Raw genomic sequence first — 14,485 nt, forward strand, 5'->3', positions numbered from 1 at the left:
TATTTTAGAGTGAAAAATAGAGTGGGGTTGGAGATGCCCTAACTAGTGTACCGACAAAAAATTAACAAACAACATGGTGAAGGTATGATTGGTACGACGAGACAGTTGGTGATGTTTGGAAAACAAAGGGACAGAGTCAGCCTTGCACCTTAACTTTTCCCCCAATTACATAACCTTTCCCTTTTATTTTTACCAACCCGACACTTCTTGAGATGTTAACTAATTTATAAAAAGGAGAAAAGGAACGCGTGATTGGCGTTGTGATTTTCACCTATTTTAAAAAGTTCTCACAGAAATTTACTAAAGTTTGCATCTCCTCTCTTATTAACATAACGAAACTATAGATCTGCCTATAAAAATGGGATTACATTACATATCATCATAGATCCAAAAATTAAGATGTGAGATCTCAAATTATTGATGATGTAACCAATGTTTAGTTGGTGTTAGTAGTTAAGTTAAGCTTCTAGTTACAAAAAATGTAAAAAGTTTGGAGGTCACGTATTCATGCGAGGAGAGGCCTTTATCCAAAATAGAGTTTATATAAATTATCTGAATCTCGTTCTAAAAGAACGTACAAGGTTATGAATACACAACTTCTTGGTTATAAAAGAATACTAGTAATACTCGATTGATACCCGTTTTTGAATTATTACATGAATTTTAATCAGTATGTAAATCTTGAGAATACATTTAACATGTTCACCAAAAAAAAAAAAATCTTGAGAATACATAGTTAATGTGTACTAGTAGAAATATAGAAGATACTCTAACTTTCAAAATATTTTGTCAAAACAAAAAAAACTTGAATTTGTCAATTTGACGAAAGAAGAAAGAAGAAAATATATAGATGAATAACAATGATCAACTTTCTTTTTTTGGTCCAAAGTCAACTCTAAATCATCGATAGGCCTCGGCATATTTCCCAGATCCGAAGATCCGAACTGGTACTGATCCGAAAAATCAGATTTTAGGTCAGATCCGGATACGATGAAATACCCGATTAGGTATGTTTTCATTTATGTTTCGGGTACCGAATCAGATCGGGTATTACCCGAGATCCGAACACCTATCCGAAAATACTTGATTCTTAGCTCATCGACTCATTTAACATAACTAGGTTTAAGTTTGTTCAATACTGTTTTTATTTTCTGTCAGTTAGTTCAGATCTAATTTTATTTAGTTTCAAAGTTCTACTATTTATATGTCTTACTCTTTTGTAATTGATTCGGTTAATCGAATAAATTAGGTAAAAAGAACAAATTTTGGATCTGTTCAGATAAATACAGCTAAACCAGAATCAATTTTTTTACGGTTATTTCAGACGTAACCGGATCTGATAGATACCGAACCATATCCGAATCGGAATTTTAAATTATTCGATTGGTACTATTTTTTCTAGTTCTGAAGTATCCGAAATTCGAAAAAACCGACGCGGTAATCCGAATGCGCCTAGTCATCGATGGAATAAGCTTTCCTATATAATTATTTGGGCTCATAAATCATTTGTACCTATACGAACCTGATGAATTTCAAGATTGCCGATAAACGGTTAAGCTTCATTATTGGGCGTTAGCCCATTTTGTTGGTTTGTAAAAGAGAATGTTATTTTACAAAAAATTATTAAACCAGTAGGCAAGAACTTGAGAAGTCAAAAGAGACAAAGAAGCAACATATAGAATGAAGGCGACATTTAACAAGGTTTTGTTGTGAGCCTAGCGACCTTTACCTTGATGCTTTTTTTTCTTTTCCTGTAACAGTAAACCATTCCATATCTTTAAGTCTTTGGGATGGCTTTAATGGCCTACCGCCTCGTGACTTTAGTGTTGATTCAACATTATAAACGGGTCTCGAAGATGTTTAGTGGAAGTATCATGAGAAGCAGAAGTGAATGGTAATGGAGAATTTGAGATGACATGTTCCATGGTTGGTGGGACACCCAATAGTTTGTTTGCATCAGAACTATCCAATACTGTAAATAAGCTGTCATGAAAAAATGGTACAGCAGACGGAGAGGAATTAGAATTATCAACCACAACATTTCCCCAACAAACATATCCCTTAAGGGAGTTTTTTTTTTTTTGAAACCAATCCCTTAAGGGAGTTGGTGGTGCATATATATATATATTGTGTTGAGGAGTCAACAGGTTCTGCAACATGTAATTGTTCGCAGGTTTCTTCAGTAGGAGAGATGGAAATTACAGTAGATGGTGGAGTTCCTTTTCATCAGTAACAACAGTAACATGAGAAACTTGGGCAGTCTCCACAGGCGTACAAGAGCACAGTTGGCTGCCGAAAGTGAAGGACACAGAGTTTCTCTGGACAAATCGGCAATCAGTTCCTTCGAGATCTGCATGAGAACTGTAACTGAAGAAGGTTGGGTGATGGAGAGAGGCTTCGACCAAGCATTAGAAGCAGTGGCCATGGAAATCGACTGGTCCGAATGCTTACGGAGGAGTCCCACTGGGTGGAAGAACCATATCGAGGCTTTCTTCGCTGGTGGATTTGAATCTGATTTGAGGGAATTCATGAGTAGAGTAGGAGAGAAAACTTTGGATAATGGCAGAACGTAGCCCCTTTTACACGCGAGGTGGCCAGAGACGCTGGTGTGGAATTAGAATAACTTTTGTTTTTCTAGGTTTGGCCTTCGAGTCGATTCTGTTTTTTTTTTTTTTCTTTTCCGTATTTATCAGGTTTAGGCTTTGGTTGGTGACATGAATTCCTTTTTGATTATTTTTTTTGTTATAAGTTTAACTCAAAATGTTTCCAATCATGAATTTGTTTTAAGTTTTTGAGTTTGTGCTTGAGTTATAGTTGATTTACAATTTTGAGTTACTCCCTTTGTAAAACTAATAACTCAAATGAAATATCAACTTCAAAGAAAAGCTCATGTATTAGAAGTTGAGTTAGCATTGTTTTGTCTTCGTCCATGGTTACTTTCTAATTTTTAAGATTTTTATTGTTTTTAATACATGACCATGTATGCCCACTTTTTGTCTTTTTTTTTGTTAATTTATACGATACTAAGGTGCTTGCCCGCCATTTCTCGGATTATAATATTGTAAGAAAAATACATGTTATGTTTATAATGTTATAATGTTATAGTTGTTGAGTAATAATTAGAAACATTAAAATTTTAGAATTTAATAGTTTGATAATCGAAAGTTTTAGTATCTATCTTTAAAAGATATATGAAATTTAAGATAGTTCAACAACATAAATATAAGTCACTAAAACATTTTTCTTAAATGCAAGTATGATTTAGATCGGTTTAAGTAATTGGTTGTAAATTGTCTTTTAATTTATTTTAACATGTCAAAAAATGAAAAAAATTTAGCCATAAAAATGTATTTTGTGTTGTTCCAAGAAGATGGTTAGAGGCTTCTATAGCTCGGTCATCTTCGTTGATGATTTTTTTTTTTCATTTGTTTGATTGTTTTTAACTTATTTTAGATTTAACAAAAAAAATAATTTTTTATGTGTTTCTTTCAAAAGATCTGGCAGAATAAAAATTTCTGAATTAGGTATTAAACAATATGTAAATCAAAAGTTTGCAGATAATTGATTGTAAAACTAATTTTTATTTTAGCACTGAAAAAAAAAATTTAAAATTTAAAATATCAGTTATTGAAATTGTAAGATTTCACCCATGAACGTATATGTAACAAAAAGTACTTAAATCATTTATATGTTGATATATAAATAAACACTGTGTTATAATTTTATATGATTTAAATGACTTATTTTTAAGCATAATAACCATAAGCCACTTAGATTACTTCTATTTTAATAGATAAGATATAAGTGTACAATAATTCTATATGATTTATAAATCATTATAAATATACATTTATACCGAGCATTTACCATTTTGCATCTAAACAAGATGTGCTCAAGATTTATGTGAATAGATTTGATAAAGGTGTGATAAATGATTTAGAAACTCTAATAAAATGATTTCGTAGGCCAGAATTAAAAATGTTTTAAATAATTTCAAAATTTCATAAATGATTTATTAATCTTGTGTGGGTTTTTAAAAACATAAAATTTCTAATAATGCCTTATATAGAAATCTAAGTTTTTATATAAGAATATACAACCATTATATTTATTTCTATAAAATATATATTAAAATATTTTAAATAATTATAAGTAAATAATTTATAAAAATAAAAATTTGACGAAACATAATATATTTTTCCAGAGTTATGCAATTAGTTACCATAAATTATTATTTGTAATATTACTTGTATTTTTTTGGTAACTTGTATTAAGTGGTTCTAGTGTTTCCTTTTATTTTTTAGATTTGATTGTAATAAATATTTTATAAAAGTCACCAACCAATCAAATTATAACAATTTCTTAAAATTTCACATATGAGCGACATGCAAGCAGAAGTCATTAGAGTGACTTCTCAATTAATATATAGGGGTATATTTTTATAAAAATCATATAGTTATTTACAAGTTAGTTAAATAATTTCATAAACTTTCTTATTATCATTTATATTGCTTAAACAAACTTATTTCTTTTTTTTTTGTCATCGACTTTTACAGATTCAAAACGATTCTATAAACCAAACGGGTAACTCTGCATCCATATGCACGACAAATGTCAGTTGATTCCTAGCACTTCTATGATCCTATTAGTTAATCTTGTTTGGTAGCCAAAAAGTTACAAACAAAAATTATATGTAATATTACAAATACTTCTATTATTATTATTATGTATACATGTTTAGGTATGTTTCCTTGATTTATAATTTCATATGTTTTAATTTTTAATTTATTTCATTTAATTTATAATAAAATTTATTATTATTCACATTTATATATATTTTAAAAACAATACACACTGAAACTAATACATCAAATCCATTATCAGTCAATTATTATTTTTAAAATAGTAACTCATATTATTACAGAAAATTTACTACAAAAATCTACAGTTTATACCACATAATTTTTAATGCGAGTTGCATCGAATTATAACTTTTTGTAATTCAACTCTAATACTATATGTCATCAGTCATAATTTTAGTTTCAGGTTTTATTATAGATAGATTGTTGGAAGGGAGGTGTGAAGCAAAGAGGGTCTTGAGCTTCTTTCAAAGAAGGTTTGAGCTCATGAGCTTCTTTCAACCCCAACACTTTTAGGTAACTGATTGATTTATTTATATAAATATTCACATCATATCCCTACTGTAAGCAATCTTGAAACAAGAAAGATTCAAGCTTTGGAGAGCTTTATTGAAAGACTAATAGCTCATAGAGATTTATTCATAAACAAAGAAAATAAAGGAAAGAGCTTTACGTTTGTCACAAATTAAAAGAAGAGGCTGCACAAACGCATCTGAAGCTCCCTTCTTCATTGTATCTGATGTATTTTATATAATATTGTCATATTATCTTTTAAAACAACCGATAAAACCTGCAGAAAAAAATAATTATTATGTAACAAAAGTAATTGTGGCATAGAAAAGTGACAACCTTTCATTTCCAGATTTTCTCACCACTTTTTCACCGTCTTCAATCTTGGTGTACAGTTTCGATAGAGAAGACCATGTGCAACTGGAATCATTGCGGAGATAACTCTTTGCTAATTCCGAAAGCAAGGGAGGAGGCGTTGAAGTAACAAGAGCGGCGGCGAGTTGGATCAGCCATTTCCAATTCTCATACACTTCAGGCTTCAGCTATTTCTGGAACTACTTTATTTTCCTTCTTTTTTTAACTCATTGATTCTCACAATCATACTTTTACCTTCAAACTCTATTTTCATTTCTGAGTTTTGCAAATGATTGGGATTATCGCATCAGCGTTGATCCGCAGATCCGGTAGTGAACAATAAAGCAACATGCCGGTTAATGCGTCGCCGTATCGGAAAAAAGATAGGAGATGAAAAGAATCTTTATATGTTGGTGAAGAATATTGATAGTGGACCAAGTGAATGTGTATTAGCATGTTTGAAAAAAAAAGAATTGATGAAGATGACTCGCCGTCTATGATATATTCCATGAAAGCAAGTTATAGTATAGTATATATTTTTTAGTGTAGCTATTTATGTAAATATACCATAATATTTGAGACATATTTCTATAATATTTCTTAAAATGGAACAATATGTCATATTTTCAAATTTAATATCTCTTGTCTGCCATTTTGTGTGATTGATTGTAATATAAATTTTATTTTTTCGAATGTTGGACAAATTTGATTACTTGGCAAATTCATTCTTACTAATTTCTAGTTTACAAGTATAAGTCTATTATATTATAATTTAATATTACATAATATTATGTATTATTCTAAGATTTTGATATTTGAATTGAAAATTTATATTTGGGTTTAAGGGTTAGTATTTAGATGATGGAATAAGGTTGAGGTCATCATTAGATTTGACTTATATTGGGATTTGGGTTTAGTGATTAGTGTTTAGGATTTAATATTTCGTGGTTGGGCTTGAGATTTGTTTTTAGGGGTTGCGGATGGAGTTTATAAATAAAGTAGCAGTTTGAACCATGTTCTATTTGGCAGATCATTCTATTTCTGAATATTGTAATCTCGATATTATCTAATGTCTTATGTATGGAGATAACTTATAAACATACACTAAAATATCTTATACAAACTATTTAAACACATTTGGATAGAGTTGATAAACACACAGTCCTCTCGTTCTCTACCTCGCCACATATAGTCTCTCTCATTTTTTAAATGTTGCAATGTAATATTTATTTGTTATATTATATTTGACGAGTGTAGAATGTAATGTGATTTTAGTGAAAAGCATACATTATATTTAAAATATTATAAATTATATTATAGTTTATATTTGAGTTTGGGTTTAGTTTTTAGAATTTAGAGTTTAGTATTTAGTGGTTGAGTTTGGTAATATTTAGTATTTAGAGGTTGTGGATGGATCTATCATTCTATACTATTTTTGTGATATGGAATAAAACACTCGATGCATATTTATGTGGTCAATCTACGTGTGATGTAGATGGCTCCTCCTTCTTTATGTGGAATATATTATAATTTATATTTGCATTTGAGTTTAATAATTAGTATTTATGGTTTAATATATAGGGGTTGGGGTTGGGGCATATTTAGTATTTAGGGGTTATAAATGGGGTTATAATCTTATACCATTTCGACGATATGAGATAGAACATTCAGTGAATATATATGGTCAGTAAACATATACGTGGATGGTTTCTCCTTTCTTCATGAATCATGTGCAATAGTTTGTAGGGATTCTTGACCTTATGTTTTATCGGCCACATTATTATGTCCATATCAATGACATCACTCCAAATTTGGGTATTTGGCAAATTTTCCCAAAATTTGATAATCCATGAGTTTGGGGCTATTTTGACAGCAGAGTATGACCAGGGGCAGACCATTCAGAGGGCAATGGGTTAAATTGCACCACAAAATAAGATAAATAAAAGTTTTTGATATGAAAACATTAATATCTCGTGGCAGAGTTGGTTTAAAGTTCCCTCTCTTATCCCACAGATCTTGGGATCAACCTCTCCCAATGTCAACTTGAACCCAGTCAATTTTTTTGCTGGGTCCGTCACTGAATTTGACTGACATAAGATTAGATCAAAGAAAACCATGGAAGTCGCGGTACATTTAATCTCTCTCATTACATTCTCTCCATATTTCATAGATGCAAGCTTGCCAAACAAAGCTTGTTTTTTGGTTGAAATATGCAATGATTGAATTCTACGAGTAAAATGGAGTTACTAACTCCTACGGTTCATACTTGGTCCATTAGAGAAAGAAGGCCAGTAAATAAGTCCGATCTTTGGTTACTTATCAACAAAAAAAAGTTGATCTTTGGGTGGGAAACGAATATAAAAGCATAAGAGTTTTGTGCTTTGGAACTCCCTTATAATCACATAATACGACCATAAGTTTCCCAGCAAGGTGATTTCGGACCTGCTTGAACTGAAGACCTCAAAAAAGGTATTACCCAAAGAAAGTTTTTCAATCGGTAGAATTTAAAATTACTGGAACAATATGTTTCTTTATTTTTTTTTGGTTGAAATATGCAATGATTAAAATTTAATATATAACTTTATATTACGTAATACCTTTTTGTAACACTGTTAAGTAATACCTATAAAGTTTTATCAATAGTTCTCATTTCCATTTCATTTTTACCTTACAGAAAAATCAAATATTAAATTTTCAAATAATAAATATTAATATATATATATATAGAAATAAGATCTTATGAACTTATCTAAAAAAGTCAGAAAACTTACTTTATATCATTCCTAATATTACCGATTTCATATTAGATGCATGCACACACATATAATGACGGATATAGACATAAGTTCAACATTTCATTTGTAAAATGTATAAGAAAAAACTTTAACAAAGAAAAAACAATTTGTCCAAACTATAAAGATATCTTCCCATTCTTTCATGGTCATATAAGGGAGTTTAAAAGAAAATCTCAAACTCTCACTTTTAATAATCTATATATACTATGGATCTCAACAAGAGCCCCAGTTCTGTCTCAATGTCTGACTCAAGTTCTGACTCTCCCTCTCCCGTCAGGGTACGGGCTATGGTGGGCGAGGAGACCAAAGGGGACGATACGTTGGTGCAGAGGTCCTTGTTGTACGATCCCAAAGGGAACTCGTTCATATCGTCTAGAACACAGGTGGGATCCTCGACGATGAGGTCGTTGGGTATGGGAAGAGGTAAAACTTTGAGATCCCTTAGTTTGATGTTGGAAAGGACATGGGATTGTGAATACGAATATGAATATGAATATGGATATGGATATGTATATGGAGATGTATATGAATGTGGATATGGATATGAATATGATTGAGGATATGAATAAGAATATGCATATGAATATGAATATAAATATGGTTACGTTTTCAATCAGTGGAAATCATTGGGAAAATATTTATCTTGTGTTAGGTCTTAGGAAAATTGCTCATTGCCAATATATTGTGTGCAAACTATATATAGGGAAATAATTAGAAAACACTACATGAATCATAATTACATATTTGATCTCCTATAAAGAAAATGGAAGAAAAGTATTTTGTTTTCAAACAAGAGAGTTCAGATATATATATATATATATATGTGTAAACTATGAACGTGTTTTGGATTTGAAGCTGATCCGACTAGTAGACTCGGAGGAGGGGACTTCAAGGCACATCTGCTCATGATTAATCCCCGAGAGGTACGTATAACACACCTCTTTTAATTAAGTGTGATGTTGTAGAATTATAGTTTTGTTGTTTTATGAAAATCTATGAAAATATGGTATAAAAATTTCAAGATTAAAAATATAGTTTAGTTAAATAAATTCAATAACTTTCAAAATTGACTAGTACAATAAATAGATTATAACATAGTTAATATATATTATTAAATAATTTTAATGTAAAATTGTTGAATCGAGACATTTAAGATAAATAATAACTACAAAATATTGAATAACCACTTTTGACTAGGCTGTGGTTTATCGAATGAATAAGTTTAACAATGAATAATAAGCTGATATAATACAGTATAACTTCTTTAAATTAATAATCGATAGATTAATATCTCTATAAATTAATATAATTTCATAGTTCCAAATTGAGTTTTTGGTTCAATTAATATCTCAATAAATTAATAATTTCTATAAATTAATAAAAAAATATAGTTTTGGTGTAGTCCCAACATTATTAATTTATAGAGGTTTCACTGTATGTCTTTGTAGCACATGAATATTACGTATTGAAGATGCGATGGTTATATTTGTATTTTATGGTCATTTTACAGGATATCATCGAGAAGATTATGTCCTTCACGCAGAATGGTTCTCGTGAGATCTGCGTTTTGTCAGCAACCGGTGCGGTTTTTAATCTCATGATTCGATCGCTCGGCTCTAACAGAAGAGTCCTGACGTTCAAGGTAATTATATAATGACCTCTGTCTTGTAGTCCGATTTTGGATTCTTGAAACTCAATTGATGTATAGATTGTAAGTTGTTTGAACATGAGAATATATGGTTTTCAAAATGTAAAGATTCTCGTTAGCCACCGAGCTAGATAGGATATATAGGATGATGATAAAAATTTGGTGCAGGATCGTTATGAGATAATCTCGCTGACCAACACAATTGAGATAACTGAAAGTGGAGGAGCGAGAAATGATACAGGAGGATGGCGTATTACAATCGGTGGAGTTGATGGTTGTGTCTTTGGTGGTAATTTAGTCGGTCGACTCACTGCTGCAAGTCAGGTTCAGGTAAGAACAAAATAAAACATCTTCTTTGTAATGTTAAAACATTATAAATTCTTATATTATGGTTCATTTTTATAGGTTGTGATTGGAAGTTTCTGGCCGTTGATCGCAAACCCGTCTCTGAGGAAGAAAGATACGTCCACATCTGTGCTTGTAACACCGACAGTACCAAACGCAGGTGGTTCCTCATCCGCAGGACAAGTCCATCAACCAGAAATGAGAGATTCTTCTCACTTTTCAACGGCAAGTGGTACATGCAATATTCTGGATATAACCCGTAATCTCATCTGAATCTAAGTTAATAAAATCCTTAAAAAGTGGATGGTTGATGCTTCTTGGGAGAATGTAAGACTCCATTGATGTATTAAGATGCATCCAACAAGAAAAATTTGGTTCGAGTCATATTTTCAGTGTTATCTTTTCTTTTGAACATTCATCAAACATTTGGTACATTGGTTTCTTTATAATCCAATGGAGATAATAAAACTCATTTCATTTAAAAAATATTTTAGTCTCATAATATCATCAACCTTGCTTAAACTTAAATAAAACATCTGAGAGGGTTTAATTATTTAAAGAACCTCATAATGGATTCAACATTATTGTTAGAAATATGTTCAATACGTAGCAACCTAAAGTCAGAGTTATTTTTTATAGAACTACACTAACAGATGATCATATGAAAGATAATATTCCTTGCATTAAAAATAAAATAAAATAAAATAAAAATTTAGCAAAAAAAGAAGAAGATTATATTCCTTTATCACTGTGCGGTAGAAGCCAGTCCGTATGAGAAGAACAGTGATGGGGTGACCAAAAGATGCTATTTTATATACCAGCTTGAACAACCGATGAATTTGCGAGATCATCTAAGTAAGAACAGGACTCTCCTTCTCGATCTGATAAAATCAAAACAAAACCAACCATAACAAAGATCAAGGCTAAAGTTTTTTTTTTTTTGGGCAACGGTTAATTTAAATAGAGCAGGAAGAAAAGAGTCTTGGGCCTGGCCCAGCTTACAAAGAAGGAAAAGAAGAAACGTGGGCCTTAAGGACCCGCTTGGCTAAAGCATCAGTTTCTCCGTTCTGAGAACGGGAGACAAACTGGAAGGAGATAGAAAAAAAACGAGAAGAGAAGTGATCGATGTCGTGAAGAACACCAAAGATCTCTATGATCTGGTTTTTGCAGTTGATTGCTCTGGTGAGCGTTTGGCAGTCCGAGTAGAAGGCGGCTGATTGAAATCCCATTTGGAGCGTCTGTTTGATTCCAAAACCAACCATAACAAAGATCAAGGCTAAAGTTAAGAGATGAAAGGTCAAGTAAAAAACGATCACATACAAAAAAAATCAACATATTTATCTGTAGGATGGCAACTCATTGGAACACACATGTATTGTCCGGCATGCACATCAGATCAGTTAAGTTAAGAGGAAAAACTAAACTAATAAACATTTTTATAGAGATTTACAGGATTAAGAATAGCTTTGTATGGTTCATCATCAATAGAGAGAGTGTTTGAAGCAGAGAATACTTTAACTGAAACACTTTGGACAGGTCTTGAAGAACATAGATTTATCACTGTTCTCTAATGTCTTTAATCCACTGTCCATGCACTCTTCTTAATAGGCCCGCCCAATAACGAAAGAGTATCAAGCGGTGCTTAAATATGAACACGCACACACACAATAAATATAAATGATAAGGGTTTGATAAACATAATCTGGGGACATATACTATAAATGATCACAAGGATGTGAAAGTTGACAAACTTCAAGGTGGAATGAGGACCGTCACAAAGGATTGTGGATTTCTCTTTGACAACATCAAATATTAAGCCCATGTGAATCCAAAAGTAGACTATGATCCACACTTGTTTTCTGATATGAAACCACAAACAAAATTAGACAAGCAAAAACAAAGCACAAGCTTCAAAGAGAGAAAAAAAATCTCGGTTTTGTTTTAATCAAGTTGGAAGGTGTTAAGACAAAGATGAAAGGGTTTTAGTTAAAGGCTCGACCCTTGGGACTATTACAATTTTCTAATGACTCAAAAGGAAATAAACCAAACGAATTAAGAAGAAAATATCACACAGCTGACTCCTTAGGGGAATCTAGCCGTTAAGGTTAATTGTGCTCAGCCAAAACGAAAACTTGTAGGGCTTTGTATGTGGACAGCTTGTAGAGATAGCCATGGTTGATATTGGAGTATATTGAATAAGATACCGGTTTACATGGTTAGATACCGTTAAGACTCTTGTATATATATGAATACTGTAACAGATTTATATATATACAAGAGTCTTAACCGTATTTAACCATAGAAACCGGTATCTTATTCTATATATTCCAATATTTTTTTCTTAAACATAAAAAAAAAGACTACAAGTTTTTATTTTTATTTCTTTTTTTATTTTTTTATAGTGTTATACTACATAGTTTAATCCTTCTAGAAGCATTCCTTAGCTTCTACAAATTGTAACCTTATACAGTTATACTTGGGAGTGGATTTGAATGCTCTCGGGTCTATTTTTGATACGTATTGGTGTATGATTGGGTAAGATTGGATCCAACTGATCCAATGGTCATTACTTCACATTAGTATCCTCTCAAGACCTTGTAGATAGATGATGTATAAGCTCCTTTGGTTACCAAACTCGTGCAAGGTTCCAAAGTTGGTAAACTCCAAATAAGACAAATCGGGTGAAAACCAATTTAAAAAATCAATTACTATTAGGTTTATCCGCGAATGTGTTACAACTTACAACTACCTTGCTTTCTTCATCAATGATTCATACGTTAAAATCTGTTTGGTTTAACCGTTTAAGCATTTTACAGTCCATGACACGAACACAACCAATACCTCTTTTTTTTTTGAACACCATATATTATAACGAAGAAAGCAGTCCAACCTAAAAGTTTAGCTGGCTGAAGCAGAAACAAAGTACAAGACTGATTTCGCAAGCGAATCAGCCAAAACATTAAGGTTTCTAGGAATGAAAGCGAAAACAATACGATCAAAGGAATAAGATAGTTGCTCGATGTCCCGGGAGATTCCGTAGAGATCCTTCGGGTGGTACTTCGAGGTGATGGCAGCAACAAGTGCTTGACAATCTGATTTTACACAGATTCTTGGGAAGACCGCATCAAGGGCGTGAAGTAGTGCAGATCTAATGGCTAGTGCCTCGGCCACCAGTGGAGAGGCTGTATTGGTGAACGTTGCCGTTCCCTGTAGTAGCCTGTCGTCATGCTCATCTGTAAATAGCCACCCACACCCTGTTATGTTCGTTGATACCTGCCAAGCCGCATCAGAATAACAAGTAATACCTGCTATAGTTGAGGACGCGGTCGGTGTTTGAATGCCATTAGGTCGGGGAGTGGCTTGGGGGACTTGAGCCTATGTCCACTCACGTGCGTTTCGCAGTGATCTTGAGAGAATATCAACAAGTAGTGAAGCTCTGTTTTCGAAGATTTAGTAGTTGCGCGCGGTCCAAATACCCCAGCATATCCAAGAGAAGAGATTTCCTGTCACACCCGTCGGTGGAGGGCTTGTCTGTCTTGTCGATAGGAGGAAAGCTTCACTGAAGGTGGCACAGTCGGGTTGATTAAAGTCCAGGCTCCAGGTATACGCGTTCCAGATCTGTCTAGAGAAGTTGCAGTGGATAAAAATGTGATCAGTAGTTTCGAATTCACCACAATGTTTACACAAGACATTGGAGAGGAGACCCCGTGTTGCTAGATTATCTCCTATCGCAAGGGCTCCCTGCACAATTTTCCAGAGGAATAACTTGATCTTTGGCGACACTTTACATTTACAGATCGCTTTATAAAGGTCTTGATTAGCTATCGGTTCTGTTCTTTCCCTTGTGGTAGCAACATAGTAACCCGACTTTGCTGTATAGACACCAGTCTTTGAAGCTAGCCAAACAAAGCTATCCGGAGCTCCCATGATACTTGGCTTAATACAGAGGATGTTAGGGAGATATTGTGGCAGTAAGCTCTCGATTCTAGCCACATTCCACTCTGAGCTTCCCCTACAAAGAAGGTCTGCCACTACTAAGTCTTGGTGTTCTTCACCAACCGGTCCCATTGGTCTCATTGGAGACGACGAACTCAGCCAAGGGTCTTTCCAAATCTTTGTGCTCTCTCCATCTCCTATGACTTTGCTCAGATTGGTTAGGAGAAGATCCCGTCCTTTCAAGATTCCCTTCCAGC

The 14,485-nt window shown here is 32.8% G+C and overlaps 1 protein-coding gene across 1 annotated transcript; it reads left to right on the forward strand.

Annotated features, from left to right (window-relative positions):
• The first annotated feature begins 9,806 nt into the window (after window positions 1–9,806).
• Window positions 9,807–10,565, forward strand: LOC108845344 (AT-hook motif nuclear-localized protein 10). Its single transcript, XM_018618566.2, has 3 exons — window positions 9,807–9,941; window positions 10,116–10,277; window positions 10,353–10,565. Exons 1-3 carry the CDS (start codon window positions 9,828–9,830, stop codon window positions 10,563–10,565), a joined length of 489 nt encoding a protein of 162 aa, XP_018474068.2. The 5' UTR covers window positions 9,807–9,827.
• Window positions 10,566–14,485: the final 3,920 nt, after the last annotated feature.

The sequence above is a fragment of the Raphanus sativus genome, chromosome 3 (assembly GCF_000801105.2).
Source record: "Raphanus sativus cultivar WK10039 chromosome 3, ASM80110v3, whole genome shotgun sequence".
NCBI lineage: Eukaryota > Viridiplantae > Streptophyta > Magnoliopsida > Brassicales > Brassicaceae > Raphanus > Raphanus sativus.

What these genes read in the sequence shown, in the direction of transcription:
- LOC108845344 (XM_018618566.2), top strand. Translation starts at nt 9,828, where the DNA reads ATGTCCTTCACGCAGAATGGTTCTCGTGAGATCTGCGTTTTGTCAGCA. An exon ending in GAAGAGTCCTGACGTTCAAG is followed by an intron (nt 9,942 to 10,115) that starts GTAATTATATAA and finishes AATTTGGTGCAG; the next exon opens with GATCGTTATGAGATAATCTC. An exon ending in CTGCTGCAAGTCAGGTTCAG is followed by an intron (nt 10,278 to 10,352) that starts GTAAGAACAAAA and finishes TCATTTTTATAG; the next exon opens with GTTGTGATTGGAAGTTTCTG.